General features: G+C 39.1%; 1 protein-coding gene across 7 annotated transcripts in view; it reads right to left on the reverse strand.

Annotated features, from left to right (window-relative positions):
- Positions 1-12,536, reverse strand: part of YES1 (YES proto-oncogene 1, Src family tyrosine kinase) — a 60,507-nt gene extending 47,971 nt beyond the window's left edge. For 2 of the 7 annotated variants that reach the window (XM_054694157.1, XM_054694158.1), the window contains exons 1-2: positions 4,382-4,419; positions 3,936-4,055 (exon numbers count right to left, since the gene is read on the reverse strand). In XM_054694157.1, coding sequence (XP_054550132.1) covers positions 3,936-3,945 — 10 coding nt within the window. In that variant the 5' untranslated portion in view covers positions 3,946-4,055; positions 4,382-4,419. Of the gene's footprint in view, positions 1-3,935; positions 4,056-4,381; positions 4,565-12,173; positions 12,262-12,513 lie in introns of those variants that run through there. The other 5 variants (XM_054694156.1, XM_037508764.2, XM_037508762.2 and 2 more) reach the window with 5 other exon arrangements.
- Between the last annotated feature and the right edge of the window lie 8,977 nt (positions 12,537-21,513).

Genomic DNA, 21,513 nt, shown 5'->3' on the forward strand with positions numbered 1-21,513 from the left:
GGTCCAACCACTCACAGACACAGGAAAAGTAATACTGACAGATGATCTAGATGCAGCATTTTTATGCAAATTCCAGAGAAAGGTGGGGCAATGCATCAATTAATCACTTGTGGTCAACTGTTAAAAATGACCTCTAATGGTAACTGTTTAATAAACTTATAAAATTTTGTCAGGATCAAAGGCCTGCATTTATTAAAATTTAACTTTTTTTTTTTTTTTTTTTTTTTGGTGGGACCCTCCCTGGTGGCTGGGGATTGAACTGGAGCTGCAGAGGCTGCGGGCAGCCTCGCAACCCAGCACTCAATCGCTGTGCCACCAGGGGAGGCCCCTAAAATTTAACATTTTAAAAGCATCATTTAATCATTTTTCTTTTGAGATGTCTACCTGTTTCTATTACTGGTGCAGTACTGAGAATATCAGAAATGTCTTTCAGAACCTTCAAATAGAATGCTTCTGTACGTAGAAACTTGAAATTAGTTAAAGCTAGATACCCTCTTACTGTTATCTACTTTCTTATTCTTTTTTTCTAATTTAAACAGTTAGAAGGAAAATCAAAGGGAAAAAAAAACAAAGGAAAATCAACTGTTTAAATTAGAAAATCTTTTTTTTTTCCTTCACAAGTTAGGAGATAGAGTTAGGTGTATCCTGTTATCTACTGTTTTAACTTTCTAAATTATAGACCTGTGACTTCCTTTTTCCTTTTAGCTGTGAATTCATCTCCAAGAATTGTGTGTGTAGTCATTTTGTTTTTTTCCTTCTTCTAAGCATCAATCATTCTGAAATTCCTAGTCATCTTCTGACAATATCCAAAGATACTGTCTTGACCCTCTCTTCTACATGACCTTTTATTACAAGTTTCTCCTCCATCCAGAAAACAAAACAAAACAAAACCTAAGTCCTAAGAGAAGTAGCTAAGGGAGGGGGGTTAGCTCAACCATAATTTCCACATGCCACTATCCCCACCAAATTCTTTCATATGGCTAATAACTTTTTTTTCAATCACCAAAAGTGCTCTGTAAATGCAGGTACCACCCATATTCTACTCTGAATCTCCTTTCCACTCTGAAGTGCTTCCCAAATTTTCCTATAAAAACATTAGGAACATATTTAGACTTTTCACTGTTTTAGGTGGTATACTGCCCATTAATCATAAACATTAAACTTTTATTGATTTTCTAATATGTGTCCCTCAGTCTAGGGTATACATTTCCTTCTCTGTTACTTTTATTTATTTTTTTTTTTAATATTAAATTTTATTTTTATATTCCCCCATACAATTGCAAACGCCCCATTCTGACCCCAATCCTTCCCCTCCCGCCCCCCACCCCCCAAAAAGTGTCTCTGGTTCATAGTTTTTTGTTGATTTTGATTTTCACTTTCTTATATTCATTTTCCTGGTCCCTTATTTAAGTTTTCTAGATTCCTGCTATGAGTGAGACCATCCGGTATTTTTCTTTTTCTTTTTGGCTTATTTCGCTGAGCATGATCCCTTCCAGTGCCATCCATGTTGCTGCAAATTGCATGTGTTTATCTTTTTTGAATGCTGAGTAATATTCCATGGTATATATGTACCACATCTTCTTGATCCAGTCATCTATTTTTGGGCATTTGGGTTGTTTCCAAAGCTTAGCTACCTTCTCTGTTACTTTTAATATAAGCCCAAGACAAGGTCCCTTTTCTCCAAAGGTTTTTCCTATAATTTGCATATAACTTTTTTCTAATGGTCCTAATTAAGTCCAAAATAGCAACTATTATAATTAAAGCTTCCATTACCACCTAAAATACGAAATTAGATTCTGCATGTGCACTGTATAAAAAACACTTCCAGAAGGTATTTGAATATTTGCCATTTCCTATCATAACTACCCTTCCTCTGCACTAACCACTGTTAATTGTATTAAGGATATGCTTCCATGCCCAAATGAATAATATTGATACAGCCAGTGTATTTTCACATAGATGTGTAACTTGTTAACTACAAGGTTACTTCCAATCTTCTTCTGTGGCAGGAATAGCTATCCTCCCACCAAAAACTCTGTTCTCACCTTGTATGGTGTGAAGTTGTCAGTGAAAGATAGCTTGGTGTGGCAATGCCAAGGACCATTTTTCTCAACTCTAACTACACCAAGGTATGTGCATACAATTACTTGTATCAATATAATGGAAACTGATGTGTGCCAGAGATTTTTAAGAAGCATGGTTGCTAGGAATATATTTAGAGATTAAGGTATAAAGGAAAGGTATCCCCTCATTGTAAATAGGTAACTCATCTTAGGGAAGTTAAGTACTTATTGCTCTTTAACATTTATAAGTCACTGCAAAATCAAACCTCAGTTTTCCCATCAGCATCAAGCAAAATGTTTATTTAAATTCATCTTGTGCACTAAAGCCTCTAGTTTAGCACCAGGCCTGCCAGTCTAAGGAGCCTTGAATAAAAATCATCAGTGATTACTGCATCAGTTTTAAAGTAAGGAACTATTTGTTGACATTCCGTTCCCAAGTTAAGTAAATATTGCCAGTGGACTGCTGAACATTGCTACATTTAAAAATATTAAATAAGTACCTACTATGTGCTATTGTTTTCTGCTTGGGATAACTTCAGTAAATAAAACAACCCTCATGGACTTTTACGTTCTTGCAACAGTCAGTCCAACACTTAAAGAGTTAGCACAACTGTTTAAAACCTGTCTTATGTGGAATTAATAAACATGAGTAATGATGGAAGTGCTGGAGTGACATGTGAAGGAGTGGGACACTAATGCTACAAAATCAAGTTCAAAGTCCCACTGGAAAACAATACCCCAATTTATTAGAGGACAAAAGGCACATTCTTAGATACAACTGAAATAAAAGGAAGTCAAAGAAGAAAAGGTTTCTAAGGTGGTGAAGGAAATCACTGTCAATGGCAGAATTACATGGTGGTAAAAGAGTAACAAATAAAATTTCCATTTGGAGCTTTAGATGAGATTTCTCATTCAGAGTGAAGAATTCATGTAATAAGATTTATATGAACAAGTCTTTATGGAAGAATTCTATTACTCCCTCCAGCAGGAAGTGAAATTTTGAATGGTCCTGCCAAGATGTAGGAAATTGCTATACTATTGCAAGGCAAATTAGAAAGTGTGATCTCTTTCTGCAGCATGTGTCTAAATGTGATGGACCATGTAGACAAAGTAAACCTTTTTTACTAACTTGTCTAGGAATAAATGAAGTCAATATTGCAGAGTTTGACCCCGCTTGAGTCAGAAGACTCAAATCTGAGTATAAACAACACACACAAACACACACACACACACACGGGAAGATTTGTGCTTTGACTATATACATATAGACTATATATACATTTTACAAACCAAATGCACAAAAGACAGCATTTGCCAGTTTAATTATTGTAATAACCCATATTTTACATGCTTCTTTGTTCTTTTAATAAATTAAATTTAGTTAGAAAAGAAGAAATTTGATTGGAAAAACAGCAAAACACTGTTCTTTGTTATCTTAGGCTGAAAATTTTATTTTATAAAAAGATTAAAAAAGCGCTCCAGAATTAGTATATCACTTTTGCATTATAAACCCAAATCTAGAAAAGGAAAGCTTTTGCTACAGTGTGGTTAGTGTAATAACTCATCTTTGTTTGTATAATATTGGACTTTACATCTTTCATCAAATAGGTATGGCAAAATTACTTCCATTAGAAAGAAAAGCTTATGTGGTTGAAAATTCTCAGGCTCAATTCAAATGTATGGTTTATGGGAGAAGGAAAAAGGTAAGATGTTCCCCATTCCATCATTGCTCCTTACTTCTAAGAAAGATGTATGAACAGGCTTGCTGTCAGTTCCAGAGTCAAATTCAGTTCTATCCAACTAGTCATGTGACCTTACCAAAATACATACACTTTCTGATTCTTAGTTTTTCCATGTGTAATAAATACCTACCTCCTTCCATGATTTTTCTGTATTTTGTAAAGGCTTTAGAGATTTAAATTAAATGTGATAATGCACATGAACATGCAGCACCAGCCACAGAATGGGCTCTCTTCTTTTCTTCCCCAACACCTAACAGGAGTAAATGGGAAGGAAATAGAAAAAAGTGCACAAAAGGGTAAATTATAAACTCTATGTCTATACTTCATTTTCCCAAGTCCTTTTCTATTTTCCTCATTATAGTTTCTCATTTCCAATCTTTTTTATTTATTTATTTTTATTTATACAATAGCTGGGGTATAGTCCAGAGGCACAGGAGAGTGAGAGGATTTACCAGAGACCAACTGGGGAGCAGAACAGGCAGACAGATCAAAAGCACTGCTGAGGGGTGCAGGGGGTGAGACAGGAGAGGTATGCTTCGCCATGTGGGAATCTCCCTGGCTGGCCAGGAATCAAACCTGCGCTACAGAGGCTGCGGTACAGCTTCACAGTTCTGTGCTCCACCTGCTGCGCCGCCGGGGAGGCCCTCATTCCCAATCTTTTGAAGCATTTTCATTCACAGGGTTGGAACAGGAAACTTTTTCATTCCTTATGCTGTCCCATTGTGTCTAGCAGGCAAGTATGAGAAACTTGGGAAGCTTCTGTAAGTAATTTAACAGCAAGGGAGACAAAGTTATATTGATATGACAAAGCTATATTGATGTGTAAACAATTGACAAATTAATAAAATTTGAGGGAAAAACAGCAAAAAGAAAGAAAAGAGCATCATAGTATACTAATTTTAAGCAGAACGCTTTTTAATGCAGAGCTGGGAAGTTTAGAAGACAGGGTGACCGGCAAGACTATAGGTTCATGAGAGCATTTTATAGGTCAAATATTCATTTATTCAAAGTAGTCAACCATTTTCAAAATGCCAGTGCTTATTTTATTCTAAAAATACTAACTACATGTATTTAAGGAAAATATGCAGAATTTTAAAAATTAATTTTTTTTAGATTTATTTTTATTTATTTATGTGTACAAAAACAGGGGTGTAGGCCAGAGGGGAAGGGTTGAGGGGATGAGAGGATTCACCAGAGACATAGAGGGGGGCAGAACAGGTGGATCTACTGAAATACACTGCTAAGGGGAATGGTGGGTGAGACAGGAGAGATCTGCTGTGCCATGTGGTTTAGCATCCTGGCTGGGATTCAACTCATGCTGCTATGGCTGGTGCTAGCTGGATAGTGCTATGACCTAACCCCTTGTGCCACCAGGAAGGACTCCCCCGCCACAAAAAAAAATTTAATGTTTTAATGTTAGTGGCTATTTTCTGATAGAATGTGACAAAGCTGTCTCCAATAGTCATAATTACCTGTGCACAATTATCATCTTCAATAATTAAGTCATCACTTTTCTAATCTTATTACACGATAAATTGGTAATGTGGGAGAGGATTTATTTTATTGTAAAAATTTATTTATTTGCTTATTTATGCGCAGAGTAACTGGGGTGTAGGCCAGAGGTACAGGGCGTAAGAGGATTCACCAGAGACAGAAGGAGGAACAAAACAGGCAGATATAATGAAATACACTGCTAAGGGAAGCAGCAGATGAGACAGGAGAAGGATGCTGTTCCATATGTAGGTTAACTCCCTAGTGGGGATTGAACTCCGGCCATGGTAGTGTTAATGCTGAGACTAAACCCCTGGTCTCAGGTATCACACGCTAATATCTGGGAAGTATTGTAATGGATTATCACACTAAAAAAGATCTACCAATCTACAAAATTCATAACTGCTTTATAATCATAGCCAGTTCTCTCCCATTGTGAATTCCTAGAAGGTAGCAGTGATGCTGCAACAAATTTTGTAACATCAAAACCAGCACAGTATTTTTCACACCATTTGTAACACCATACATGTTACATATCCATGTCAACCACAGGGTTTAAAAAAATGTTCCCTTATTAGTTAAAAAAAAAAAAAAGTTTCCTTACCTAATGCAGTAATACTATATTTGCATATTTGCTTGAGAAAGTTCACTGCAAGTCTATGGGTCAGTTTTTTACTATAACCTTTACTTATCTGACATGTAATTTTATTTCAAATTCTAGACTTTGAATTTGAATTTTATCAATATAAAAAGTTTAACTGTACTAGAAGCACACATTTATATAAAATAAGGCTAAAAGGATGTTAGAAAACACCTGACCCAACTATCTCCTATTTCAAATGGTAAATCTAAGGCGTAGGGAGTTGACCGAATTCACCAAGGCCATATAGCTTCACAGAGTCATCTACCTTACAGACCTTTCATTACTATATCATACTGCCCTCTTTGTTCCTTTTCAAAAACCCAACTGCTATTAATTTAAAAATGCCATTATCTGGAAATACGAATAATAGCAGAACAAAATTTAGAAATCAAATATATCATGGAACAATTGTAACTATTAACTTGTTCATTATTAGCGACCAACTTTTTCCACCCCACCCCAATTTCTACTTAAATCTAAAAAATTGAAAGTTATTTTAAAAATTAAAGAAGGTACTAATTCTATAACTAGTTTAAGAAAACCTAGAGTCTACACATTGCTGGGGACTGAGGCTAAAACGAGACAATCTTTTAAGTTTCAGTGGTCAGTCCTTTCCTCCCCATACTTCCTGTCTCCACCTTCCGCCCATAGCCTAGCAGACATATCCTATGAACTATGTATTCTTTTACACATACTACACAAAGAAATGAAGTCTTTTTGTTTATGTCCTGAAAGATGAACAATAAGTCATTATATTGTCACTACTTTCTATTGGCATAACTTAGGCTTTCTATATTCACTAAAAATGTAAAAAGAAAAAAAATCTTTAAAATAAACCGTAGTAAAGACTAGCTTAACTTCAACTACAAAGAATTTCCATTCATGCTAGATATATTAAAATGACTCTTAAATTCACATTTGCAAGTTTTTAAACTGCTTTATAAGATCATTTTCTAGAAGAAAACTCTGAGAATAAAAATCTAAAGAATATGTTTTCACTTTAATCCCTAAAAATACCAAACTAGTTTGATGAAATATTAATAGTGGTATACCTTAAAAATGTATTGTGTGGAAAAAGTTTGTGTATACAGCCACACACACACACACACACACACACACACACACACACATCACTCTGTGTATACAGGTCAAATTTTATCAGGCATTCATTCTACAAGGGAATGTTCTCAGATTCATATTCATGTTCACAGTTCCTTACCACAATTAGTACTAGCAAGGTCAAGTATTTATCACTGTCATTAAAAAAAATGATTGTAATTATAACGTAATGCTTTCATATCAGGGTTTTGTGAGAACACAAAGAGGATGGACTAAAGTCTTGCTAAGAATGTACCACAATGACAGTGTACTTAATGTTCAAGTGTACAGTTTTCTTTACGTCTTCTTTCCTTCTAGTTATACAAGTTTGAACACTGTTTCTTCTAATACTCAGTCCCATCCCAAATTAGCCAAGTCCTGAGTGAACAAATCCCCAAACTAAGATTAGCAAAAGGAACTGCCTGGCATGTTTATAAACTGAGCACATTTCAGAAGCAGCAAAATTTGCCTATGCCACCTTCCAGTCTGGGGCTTGCCGTACATAGCTGATATTTGTATTTGTTAAGTCCATCTTCTCATACCCCAGGAATAATGAATGAACAGAAAAAGAACCTACCATTTCTACTTGCAAAATTCAGGATGTCACAGGGGATATGATACCTGCAGTTAGTTCTAGAAACAATGCCTCTTGCAAGTCTCCCACTTCCTTAGAGAAAGTAGGAAGTCTAAAGAATCTGCATAACAGCTCTGCCATCCCTGCACACTACAGTAACAGCGGCGACATTTCAGAGAGACACAACTCAAAGCAGCATGGAGTATAATAATATATATACTTCAGAGAACTTATAGTCACATGTACACACTTACCAGGGGAAAAGAAGGGAAACTGTTATCCTGGGTTGGGGGAGGGGAGGAATTGAAGTGTAACTCAATCTGTAAGTACCTCATCAGTACAATAGCCTATATTCTGAAATTACAGGACTCTCTCTTTTCTGGAGTACATGTAATATCGTAAAGAGTAACACCAGGTAAAGCCAATCCAGACCAGAAGATGTTACCATCAAGTCTGCTAGTTCCAAGACAACAGTAGTGTTGCTGCAGCCAACGATTCCTTGGCATACAGACATGTTAAAATGATATTGGCAGCAGCACTGGCTCTTCTCTTTCACCCTCTGCTGTTACTATAGTTCCTTTTGCTAAATCTGCCTCTGAGTTTAGACAGGAGCTGGATGGTTCATAATCACCCAGCAGCTGCAGCTGAGCAATACTCAGCCTAATTGTGGCGCTGGAGCAGCTGAGAGGAAGAAAGGAGATAATACATACTCTACCATAGCCCCACACAAATTGTCGCACACACTAGCACACACTACCAATAAGACACTTTAATCGGAACAGATTACCTCCTTTAAAGAAAAGCAGTTAGTTGTACCTCACTAAAAGAGCTTGTGTTTGTATTACAGACCTGTTTCAATGTGAACTGAAGGTGACCTACGCCATGTAGAGTTCTGAACAATGGAAGATCTTAACCAAAACTTCCTGTAAATATTCACACAACAAAGCCAGCACCACAAACATCACCTTTATAACATGACTGAAAGTTCCTGTGATATAAGAGTTTGGCACAGATATCATCTCTTCTTCAAGTCTATATTACAACAATGCAAAGTTACAACAACTAAAAGAGCAAGCCATTATACAAAGCAAATAAAGTACCATAATAACAATGATTCTCAGCATTTTTTAAACTCCAACATTGTATTGTCATTTGCTTTCTTTGGAAACAAAACACACTCTTCCTTTAGATGCTGAGATTTTTCATAACATCCCTAAGGATATCAAAACTACAGTAGAAATAACTGATGTAAAGAATTGCTGTTCCAGAAAACTGAAAATGGATTACGATTTATTACCATGATCCCATATTTAAGTTTTGAGTTTTAACTGACACGTTACATTTTCAGAAAAAGAGTATATTTTATACTTGATTACAGAACGGTTTCTTTAGTTTAATAAACACATTTTGATTAACTGTTACTTGTCGCAATACATAAGCTGAAGAGGATTTGAAGAATAAAAGTTGGTGTCTCCTCTCAATATATTAACATAATCAAACCGTTATTTATACACCAAAGTGGTTATGTACACTAGCCAATATACATCAATCATGATTTAATAGGTGTAATCATGATTGCAAAGAACAGCCTAGGCAGTTTTCTAAATTCAGTCACCAAACACTGTTGTTTATCCAAGCACTTTATTATTTTACACAAGGTTTCTTCAAAAAGAAAAAAAGTTCTACGTAAACTAAAACAGATACTGAAAAGCACACAGAATGTATAGCTTAAGGAACCACACTAAGGTCAATACTCTTGCAGCCACCACGTTAGAAGCAGAATCCCCATCAAAACTTTCTCCTTCCACATCTTGTATAGAAATCACTTCCTTATAGGTTTTTAAAATAAACATGTGGTCTTGTCATCCAAGTTTGCGTATATAGATACCAGAAATTAATACTGCTTTTTAAATTTTTTTTACATTGGGGCTTCTTATTTAAGATGATGCTAACAGTATGATGCTGTTCAGTATACTGAAGACTCACTAAATTAAGAGCTAAATATATTTATAAAGAATAATTACTCTAAGATCAATTAATGATTACCAGAAGGGAAGGGGCAAAGAAGTGGGTAAATCAGTTAAAAGGAAGTCAATTGTATAATGAAGGCTAGAACTGGGCTTCTAGCGGTAAGCTTAATGTCGTACATACATATGTGGATTTTTAATAATGCAAACCTGAAATACAGATGTTCTAATACAATGTTCGTCAATAAAAAATAACTCTCATTAATAAATTTACTGCCTAAAATGATGCAAACTTGAACTTTGTACTGAAAGGTCTTATACCATGTATTGGTAATATTTCACTTACGGAGTCATTGTTATTCTTTTAGAATAGTCTTTTTTTTTTAGATTTATTTATTTATGCATACAAGAACTGGGGTACAGGCCAGAGGCATGGGGTAGGGTGAGAGGATTCACCAAATACAGAGTGGGGAACAGAAGTCTTTTAACAAAGCAACTATGAAGATGATTTATTTTCATAGATACTGATTTTCAACTTGAGAATTTCCTGATTTAAAAAAAAAGAACTTAAAGCATGAATTAACATTATTATTTCAACCATAAAACAAATTCCACCTATCCTAGGAAGATAAGTCAAAGTTGTAATTTCACTTTCAGTTGAACAGAAATAAGTCAATTTTGTGGTTTATGGAGACAGCAAGAACATACTACAAAAATAAAGCTATTGTACCATATGGTAGTTACAATCGAGTACATTTTAAGAGCTTTTTTACCTTTTATTCTGGAAACATGGATATGAACTCCCTTGTATTCAGATTCTGATCAAAGTAACTGTTCTTTTCAAGGCATTCAAAATCTCTAGAGTTGGCCTCCCTGGTGGCGCAAGGGGTTAAGACACAACCTAGGAAGCTATCTGCAGCCTCTGCAGCAGGAGTTCAAGCCCCAGCCTGCCAGGGAGCTACCCACATGGTGTAACAGCCCTCTCCTGACTTGCCCACTGCTCCCCTCAGCAGTGTACTTCAGTTAATCCACCTGTTCTGTTCCCCACTCTGCCCTCTGGTGAATCCTCTCAACCCCCTCACCACTGGCCTGTACTCCAGATCTTGTATGCATAAAATAAATGAATCTTTAAAAAAATCTCTAGAGTTTAGCTAATCTCCCATAATTAAAATATAATTAGACTTCCTTTTCTCTTATGTCAATTATGGATTAGTAAAAATGTGTTATGTGTGCACGTGTGTAGATAAATGGCTTAGTGAAATACAATTTTCTTACAGAACAATATATGAATCACATATGGTGGATACAACATCCTTGGCTTCTGAGACAGGACACTTCTTCATTACCTGTCCATTCAAAATGTCTCCTATCCACTGAGTACCAAACACTGAGCTAGATAGATATGAGACTTATCACATACTTCCCTTAAATGCAAAGTCATATGAAATTTAAGAGGCTGGTTTAGAATTAAGAAACCTTTGCACAATAATCCTACAGTTACTGTGCACCAACATACAATCACACAAATGTAAGTGAATCACACAAGTGTAAGTGAATCACACAAGTGTAAGTGAAATGACCTATGTGAAAACACCCACCCGTGGAACACATAATAAAGACATGAACACAAAGTTTTGATTCCAACAGACTTAACTTTCCATTTCTTTAATACTCTACAAATCGTTAGGCCCTATGTTATTCCACCACACTTTCAATTCATTACGCTCAAAATAACTCAACCAAATCCGAACTATATTATGTCTTACTCACTACAAAACAAAAATTAAAGCAATCCCTACATCAGACTTGATTTTCGAAGAGCTTAAAACAACGTTGCCCCATGCCCAATAAAGCAAAAGCTGGAAGCAATTACCAAGAAGGAAAAAAAAACACTTTAAAACAAAATTTTCTGTAACACATGTGGGCAGATCCGAAACAAATGGGAAGCGGAGTGGCAGAAGACTGTAAAAGTGGATCCTGAATGGCATATTTCCCAACCCCCAACACAAAACAAAGGAAAACTTTAACATGTTGCGGTTTTCAATCAAAGCAAGAGACGCAAAAGGCTCACTCGCTCGCCCAACACACACCCTCGTCCGCGCTCCCGGCACAGTTGCCACCCCGCGTCAGCCAGCGCGCGCGCACACACAGACACACACACACACACACACACACACACGCACGCACGCACAGTCCCCCGCCCTCTGGGAAACAGGGGCCGCTGCCCTCACCCCTCACTTGGACCGCGCAAGCCAAAATAAACCTGTCCCCCACCTCGCTGTGTGGCCCACTCGATCTTAAAGACGCGGGCGGGCGGGGGTGTCCCTGGCTCCGGGGACCCCACCTCGGACTTGGGCGGGACCGCGAAGCCCTGGACCGGGCGGGGACCGAGCCGGGGGGCGAGCAGGTAGCGCCGGGAAGGAGACACGCCCGCCGGCCGGGCCGGGCCGGGCCGGGGGAGGGGATAAGTTTCTCCTCAACTTCCCGACTCGGAGCCGGCGGGGGCGGGGAGCCGCGGCGCCTCCCGGCGCCAGCGAGCGCCAGGGCCTAGCGCTGCCGGCCGGGGGTCGGCCGCCTCCGCCGCGGGGCGCTTACCTGCCCTCCGAGCGGGTCGCGCTCGCATGAGTCGCCGCGGCGGCGGGGAGGAGTGGCGGGGAGGGGGCGGCGGGCGGCGGCGAGGCCCGCGGGGTCCTCTCCCTCCTCCACCTCCTCGTCCCGGGCGCCCGGCGGCAGCTACGACGGCACGGCCGGCCCCGGACTCGTTACTTCAGGAGGAGGGAATTCCCGGGCTCCCCCACCCCTCGGCCTCACTCTCCACCTTCTCCCCGCCGGGCGCCCGCCCTCGCCCCGGCTCCGCCTCTCCGCTCCACGCGGGGGCGGGGGCAGGGGCGAGGCGGGGGCTGCGGCTACCTGCGCGCGCGGCCGCCCCGCTCACCGGAACTCGCGCCGCCTCGCGCCGGCTCCCGCGCCCCGCGCCTTCCCGCACCGGCGCGCGCCCCCTGGGGGTCGGGCTGGTTCTGCCCCGTCCGGCTCGGCGGCGAGTTCGAGTCACTTACTCCGACCCAACATGGCGGCGGGGTCCGGGGCGGATTCCCCGGGCGGCGCGGGCTGAGGGGGCGTGAGGAGGAGGCGCTTCTGCGGGCGGAGAGCAGCCCACAGCGCCCTCCGCACCCGCGCACCCCGCGCTCTCCTCCGCACCCGCGCACCCCGCGGCCGGCGGAGCTGCAGCCGCGGGAAATGGAGTAGGGGGCGTAGGGGACGCAGATCCCACCCCCTCTGCCTGCGCCTTTGCCTTCGCGCCTCTCTCTGTAGAGCGCGGGGCTTTGGGGCTGTGTTTTTGTGAGGGAGGAACGGCTTGAGTTTTTTGGTTGGTTGTTTGCTTTCCGGTACTACAACTCCGCGCCCTTTGTGGGTGATAGTGAGAGCTCAGCGGAGCCGCGCGAGCCAGGCGGGCGTTACCGACACTCATCGCCGTCCGGATCGCCGTCCTGAAACGTTCGCGTCTGGCCTCCTTCCGAGTCAGAGATCCTGTCCCACCCCCAGGAGCTTCCTGTTGACTGTAGGTCGAACCAGCCTTGCCGGGAGGGGGGACGAAGCCCAGTTCTGTTGGCGACTCTCCCAGTAATGATAGCTTTGGCTTATCTTGGGACGGCGCATTCTCGCTGGAATCTGGCAACAGCCCAGTGAGGGAACTGGCATGGACGTTGTTACTTTGTTTTACATTTGTGGAAACTGAGGCTGGAACCGGCCCTCCGAAAGTGGAGCAGTGACAGCTAGAATCCTGCTCATCTGAATCCATGCACCTTTCTTGTTTTCCTTGTAGCCAGGGGCTAAAGGAAGAGGTAACGAGTCCAGAACGGATTGGGATAAAGATAAGGGTTAGTCAAGGTCGGAACGGACTGCGTCCTGGGGCTCTTCTGCTAAATCGCTTCTGCCCTGGCTGTTAGACTAACCTCCCCTTTTGTATTTCCTCTTTGGTGAGGTTATCGAAACGACTAATGTGGGACTGTTGGTTTCCTTTGTGGTTTTCAGCGAAATTGGAATCATCTTCCACATATACTTTCGGCACAATCACGTGTCGGTATTCTAGTATTTTAAGAACGTAGCAAATGTATATAACAGTTTGGAGGGTTTTTTCCTTCACCTCACTAAAGGATCCAAAAGTAGGTATAGACAGTCACATTGGCAAAGAAGTACACAAAATGGAATCGAGGTTTATTTGATTTAGCTATTAAAGTTTCACTTGCCATTGACTTTCTTAAGCATTAAGAATTCCATGTAGATTTATATGCAGCTTTTTAAAAAAAAAAGTTAGAAAATATATCCCTTGAACTGTCACTTTTCTAATAAAAGAGATAATTTGGTGTCCTAAATTTACAGCCTCAAAAATAACTCTAAAATCGAATCTAACTACCCAGGTTAAGGGGTGAAGTGGCATTGAAGTTTTTTTGTGGCGTTTTAAAAGTAGGTGGGGGTGTCAAAATTTTTTTACCTGATAAGTTATATTGATTTCTTCTCTTCATCTTCATCCTCATTGTTTTTGTTACTTCATTTTCATTCAGTGGCTTTCTTTTCTTGAACTATTCATATAATAAACTTTAATCTGTAAGTAACCTGGAAACCTCAGTCTCCAGTCAATGAAACTCACTTATTTCCAGGAGTATCTAAAACACACACAAATCAAGAGAGAATCTCTAGCCTGTCTGAATTTGGTACAACAGAAAGTGCTTTTAGATGAAAATCTGCTCATTCACAAAATGGACAAGGGAAGTTCATCCCTCCCTCAGAGCATAGGGGTTTTGTCTGTAGATGTGTATCATGGAATTCCTGGGAGATTCTGCAAGGTGAAGAAACTAGGGGAAAGCTGGAAACAAAATGAATGAGATATGTTAGTCCCTACAAAGTGAAATGTATTTAAGTTTATTAATGCTTACAATTATTTAACTATAAGTATAAACAATTTGGAGTTTAGCAGCAGCACACACTTGCTAACATGAGATTTTGCCAGGAAATGTTTGTGTTTAGATAAACCTTTTCTACATGCTTCCATCCTTGAGGCTGTGGTAATGATTTTCTCTTCCTGGTGTCTAGAAAACCTCCATCCCTCATAGTATACGTGTTCTGGCCTCTGCTCTCTAGTAACCCTCTTGCCACCACTGTCCCTCAAAATTCCTTTCACCAGACTTGTGCTAACCCTTCAAAGTTTGGATCTCCTCACAGCCACTCAGTGCCTGCAGTTGCCTGCACCGTCTACTTGACCAAAACTCCACCTATGCCCAATTAGGAAGAATATAAGGACTCCTCTAAGCAAAGATTTGCATGACAAGAAAAGGAAAGCATTGATCCTTGAATATTAGTTTAGTTGTAGCAAGTTTAATGAGTGGAAAGGTGCAATAACCCATCAATTTCTGAGTGCTACTGATGCCTTCATTGCCTTAAAGTTTGGTGCTCATGTATTACAGTTTTATTTCTACTCAACTGGATAAGCTGAAAACTAATTCACTGAATAGGTAAGGATGCTTCCTACAATGACTAGATATAAGAAAAGATGATCTGACATGAATGTCAATAAACCCAGCCCCCCCCCTTTTTTTTTTTGCTCTGTTTTGTTGCTTTCTGCAGCTTTTTAACTTCTTTGCTACCTGGTAGAGTTAGAATTCCATCCTGAGACTGGTCACCTCCCCAGGGCCAGGACTATTTTTTGGAAGTCTAGTTTTTACTGTTGAAATCTACTTTGCAATCATCCCTTGGTTTATTTCTGTGACTTCACTTCCTTCTTGTTTTCTTACAGTTTTGTCCCAGACCTGTTGTATCTAACAAAGCCCCCAGTTTCCGCTCTAGCTCCTCCTGGTACCTGCTTTGCCTATTTATTGGTAGCCTTACCCATACCTTCAAACTGTCATACTCTCAACTTGATTTCTCGTTCTGGGACAGCAGTTTCTAAACTGGAGAGAACTTTCAATCTTCTCACATGCCCTCTACCTAGCAGAATGAAGCATGCAGTGGATACCTTTTCAGCATGTCTCTTTAATCCAGATCCCTCCTTTCCTGAGAATCTTTCTTTGACCAATGCTTGGAGTGTACCCTGTGACCCAGGTCCTGTTACTCCCAAGCTCCAGCTTGGAATTTTGAATTTTGAGTCAGTGATATAAAGTCTACTGCTTAGTAGACTCCTTGCCTGAGTCTACTCCACAACCCTCCTCCCATTCTCTAAACATAGATTAAATTCTCTTTTTGCTGTTCTTTGGGCTTGGACATAGCTTGCAGTGACATGGCCAAGTACACCAAGAAGGTTGGAATCATTGGTAAACCTGATACCCATTATGGAGTCTTCCATGGGAAAATGGTGAAAAAAATTAAAATCAGCCAGGACACCAAGTACACTTATTCCTTCCTTTTTTTTTTTTAAGATTGATTTATTTATTTATACAAACACCGGGTACAGTCAGAAGCACAGGAGGGTGAGAGAATCCACCAGAACCAGAGGGGAGAGCACAGCAGGCAGGCTGATGAAGTACACTGCTGGGGGGAGCAGCGGGCAGCAGGCGAGGTCTGCGCACCATGTGGGACCCTCGCCCGGCGGCCGTGGATCGAACCAGCGCTACAGAGGCTGTGGGCAGCTTTGCAACCCAGCGCTCAAACGCTGCGCCACCAGGGAGGCTCCCACTTATTCCTTCTGTGGCAAAAAGATGAAGAGACAATCTGTGAGATCTGGCAGAGAGGTTTCTGCATGAAAACAGTAGCTAGTGGTGCCAAGACCTACAACACCATTTCTGCTCGCACCTCAAATTCCGCCATCAGGAGACTGAAAAACCGGTAGAAGCACCGCCATTTGAAACATTGCTAGCCTATAATAAATGGGTTAGTTTGTGCAACAAAAAAGATTCTGCTTAAGTACAGATCATCTCTCTTCTTTGCAAATAAGAACCTTTTCTTTGTCTCTGCTACTTGTAGTGATGACAGTAAACTCAGGTGGTATAAGGGCAACATCTCCTGCCTTGTCCAAAGAGTGAGGATGGCTGTGGGGTTGGAGACCCAGCTTTCTGAGAGAGAGAATGAAACAGATGCACAGCGAGAAGCAAGGATAAGAGATGGCAGGACCTCCTAACACTAACACCCTCATTGCTCTGAGCCACATGTAAGACCCTAAACTGAGAACAGAGATGATGAGTCTCAATTCCTGCCTGCCCAGGGCAGTCACTGCTTTTAGATCACAGCTTAGCACACACTCTCCCAGAGCCTAACTTCAAAACTCTTCTCAACTCAATTCAAGCAGCAGCCACCTAAAACTGGTGTTAGATGTTGAAACCCATTTGATATTGCTGCTGTATAGGCTTGTAATTTCCTCTGTAAAAATTCTATATTTGCAATTCCTGTAGCCATTACCCAGTGTTTGACCTTTACTTTTCTGATGTATTAAGCTATGTGTGGTCATAATGTGTTAGTGTCTCTGACATTGAGTTTAAACACCATTAAAATTGATACCACATTGCTTCCTGGAAATCTTTACAAATGGGTTATGAAAAGTAGACCATAATGTTGCTTGAAGGCAAGAAGTTAAACTAAGAATGTTTACCCACATCAAAGCTTTAGAAAAGAAACTATAAGGCAATCTCCTATCTTTCAAGTTAAGTGACATCAGATAATGAAACACAAAGGATTGATGTGAAGGATTGTTTAATTATTAGTTTGCTGGCTGATATTTTGACTGAGGTTTTAAAAAAAATTTACTTAGAATAAATCTATGCTTTCGAAAACCTGTTTTATGACCTTTTAAAAGCTAAACCTTTATGTATTTTCAGTGGTATAGATCATTAATTTTCACATTTGTATCTGAATACACTAAAACCTGACTAGCTGTTACTTTGTGGTGTAAACCATAGGGCATTTACTCTTATAGCAAAATGTATTTATGCTTCTTTGACTTGTATATGAATAAAGCTCTTGATTATTTGTAACAGCTACTTTTAATATTTCTTCTCAGGGAATGACTTATGCAATAAATATCTAACATAAGATCTATACTTTGACAAAAATATCTTAGGTCATGTGAATGAAGAAATGAGATTGTCGGTCCTCCCTGGTGGCGCAAGGGGTTAAGCACTGCACTATGAAGCAATTCACAGCCTCTGCAGCATGAGTTCGATCCCCGGCCGGCCAGGGAGCAACACACATGGCAAGGCAGACCTCTCCTGTCTTGCCCGCTGCTCCCCTCAGCAGTGTATTTCAGTCATTCTGCCTCTTCTGTTCCCCTCTCTATCTCTGGTGGATCCTCTCACCCCCTGCATCTCTGGCCTGTAACCCAGCTCTTGCATGCATAAATAAATAAATCTTTAAAAAAAAAGAAAAAAGAAATGAGATTGTCAATACAAATACTAGGATTGATAAGAAGAATGGTTATCCTTTCTTGAGCCCTGATCATGTGCATGATGCCTTTCCTACATCTTTCACTGAATCCTCATAATCATCCTGGAGGTTGTAATATTATCCCCGTTTACAGTTGGAATCCTTGGACTTGGAGGGGTAAAGTAACACACAACTAATAAAAGGAAATGCTCAAAATGTGAACATTATGATTACAGAGAAATTATTCAGTGTTATTTCAATGGCCATGTAAAACAGCATTCATTTTCCTAAATTCTCAAATAACTAATATTAGTAAATTGCGTTGATAATAAGGAATATTGAACAAGAAGTGTAGGATTCTACAAACTGATAGAAAATTCTTTATTCTATAATCTTAAATCCCTACAGAAGTATTGGGGGAAATTTTAAAGATATATGTGAATGTTTAAAAAGAATGAATTCAATTCAGGGAAAAACAGCATGTATTAAATATAACTTTCTGGAGATCAGTATATACCATCTTTTAAGTGAGTCTTCCTTCCTCAAAACATAGTCTTTTGGTTTGAGTAGCTGGAATCAAGTATCTGGAAAATTTCTACACGCGTATCATAAACAATTACCTTGCAAATACATATTATTTTAGTTAAGTCAATGTTAAGGTTTATATTTGAATTTGCCAAAGCTTGTTACATCAAGGTTAAAACCTTCCATGGTAACCATAACTAGGCAATTACCTTCAGGAAACAGTTAATAATAATCCAACACTAGGTAAGACTCCAATATTTTAAAAATCAGCTTATTCATTCATAGAACATTTTTCTTCTGATAAATTCTATTAATGGGGATCCTATGACTTAAAGAATAGAAAATAATGGTAGGACACCTTCTATTGAAATCCAAAGAATGTAAGTAGTAATAGATTTTTAAGGATTTTATTAGAATTTTTTCAGAGAAAGATGAATTAATAACCTACCAACATTAATGTTAAAATGCATAATTTTATTTAGGAAATTTTTCTTTAGAGACTAGTAAAACCAGTTTTTCCTATTTACAGCTACTTTTTTTTTTAAGTGTTTGTTTTTCTGGAAAGGATTAGCCACACTAAAAAAAAAAATTTTTTTTTTTGGTCATTACCATCATTTTCACTTCTTGATAATGAACTTACCTACAACATTATTATTTGAGCACTGAGTTCTGGTCATTAATTTGTATGGGCCTATGTCCTTATGGACACTTGAAATCATGTTTACTAAAGAACAAACAGCCATACACTGAAGAATCAAAGTGTACACTTAGTGACTCACACTTTAGAGGATGCTATTTAGATAATCCAAATGTGACTAACTTTAAAGATTTTTCTTTTGGAGAACTGGTAATTTTGGCATAAGAAATAGAAAATTGGCATTCATGCTTGTTTTATGTAGAATTAATTCCAACAAGTTAAAATAGAAACAAAACTGGAGACCAAGAAATGGATGTTTTGAAAACCACAAACTACAAAATTTGGTTTATATTGTGGTGATGCACTTTTAAAATTTATTTGAACTCCTGTTCAGGAAAACATTTAGATTTTCCTTAGACCTCTTAAAAACCTATTGTGTAATTATGGGTTTTATTTGAAAACCTTGAAATAGAAAAAAATTCCTCCTTTTGTAAAAGGCTCTGGAATAAATAACTTCTTTAAGCTTTTCTCTAAAGTCTCACATATTCTCAGTAAAAATCACCAGCCTCATTTCCTTTGCAATGATGAGCTATACATCCAAAGAACAAAGCATTTCCTGAGCCTGCTTTAGCGTATGTAGGGTCTGTTTCTAAGTGTTTGCCATGTACCTCAAGAAAGTTAGATTTTTTTTAATTTAAAATTTTATGTAAAATCTTGAGAGGGTAAACAACATAGAATAATAGAAGGGCCTGGCAAGTATTTAATAAACTTTGTCATTTAGACACAAACACTTTTTATACTTCACTTATTTTAATAGAATGGATTTGAAAGTCAATATGAAGCTATGACAATGGCAACAGCTTTAGACTAGGAGTACAAAATAATGCTGGTCCCAATTTTAGTGGGTTTATTTTTTTTGGGGGGGGAGATGACTATTCTGGAATTAGATAGCAGTGATTATTACATAACATTTATATATTAAAAACCACTGAATTGTACACTTTAAAGGATAACTGTTATGGTGTACAAATTATAGCTCCATTAAATGAAAATTCTGGTCCCAGACTTTTATATCCTTTTGTAATTATATAATCTTCCCTTGCCCCAGCTTTATTGAGATATAATTGACATGTAAGATGGTGTAAGTTTAAGATGTACAATTTTATGATTTGATACATGAATATACTATGAAATGATCACCACAATAAGGTTAGTTAATACATTCATCACCTCACATAACTGCAAATTTTGTGTGTGGTGAGATCATTTAAGATCTACTCTCAGCAACTCTTTATTATTTAACACAGTGATTGCTAACCATAGTCACCATGCTGAATACTAGCTACCCAGAACTTATCGATGTTATGACTGGAATTTTGTACCCTTACCTAACACCTCATTTTCCCCACCCTTTGGCCACTGGCAACTACTATTCTATTATGTTACTATGAATTTGGAGGGTTTTTTTTAGGTTCAACACATAAGTGAGATTATACAGTATTTATCTTTGTCTGCTTGATTTGTTTCACTTAGCAAAATGCCCTCAAGGTCCATCCATGTTGTCTGCACTCTTTCCATGACTGTATCGTTTTACATCCCTACCAGTACTGCATAAGGGTTCCCTTTTCTTCACAGCCTTGCCTTCATTTGTTTTCTCCTGTCTTCTTGATGATAGCCCTTCTTATAGATGAGCTATGATTCTCATCTAATCACAATAAGATCTGCATTTCCCTGATGATTATTGATGCCAAGCATCTTTTCATGTACCTGTTAGCATCTGTCTGTTTTCGTTGAAGTTGTCTATTCATTTTCTCCATATTTTTAAATCAAATTACTTGGGTTTTTTTTAAATTATTGAGTTGTATGGGCTTCTTATGTACTTTATATATTAACTCTTTACTTGATGCATGTTTTGCAAATATTTTCTCCCATTTATAGGTTTCCTCTTCATTCTCTTGTTTCATTTGCTGTTCAGTAACTTCTTGGTTTGATTTAGTCCCACTTATTTATGGTTGATTTTGTTGTCTTTGCTTTTGGTGCAGATATAATTTCCAAGCCCAAAGTCAAGGAACTTTATCTTTATGCTATTTTCTAGGAGTTTTGTGGTTTCAGATCTTACATTTAAGTCTTTAGTCTGTTTCAAGTTAATTTTGTGAGTGGTGTAAAATAGGCATCCAATTTAATTCCTTTTTTTAAAAAAAGATTTATTTATTTATGCATACAAGAGCTGGGGTACAGGCCTGAGGTGTGGGGGGGTGAGAGGATTCACTAGAGACAGAGTTGGGAGCAGAACAAGCAGACTGACTGAAGTACACTGCTGAGAGGAGCAGCAAGCAAGTCAGGAGAAGTCCGCTGCACCATGTGGGTTACTCCCTGGCTGGGGATAGAACTCGTGCTGTGGAGGCTGGGGACAGCCTCATAGGTTGT

This window comes from Talpa occidentalis, unplaced genomic scaffold (genome assembly GCF_014898055.3).
Source record: "Talpa occidentalis isolate TD23 unplaced genomic scaffold, MPIMG_talOcc4v2.1 talOcc4.13, whole genome shotgun sequence".
NCBI lineage: Eukaryota > Metazoa > Chordata > Mammalia > Eulipotyphla > Talpidae > Talpa > Talpa occidentalis.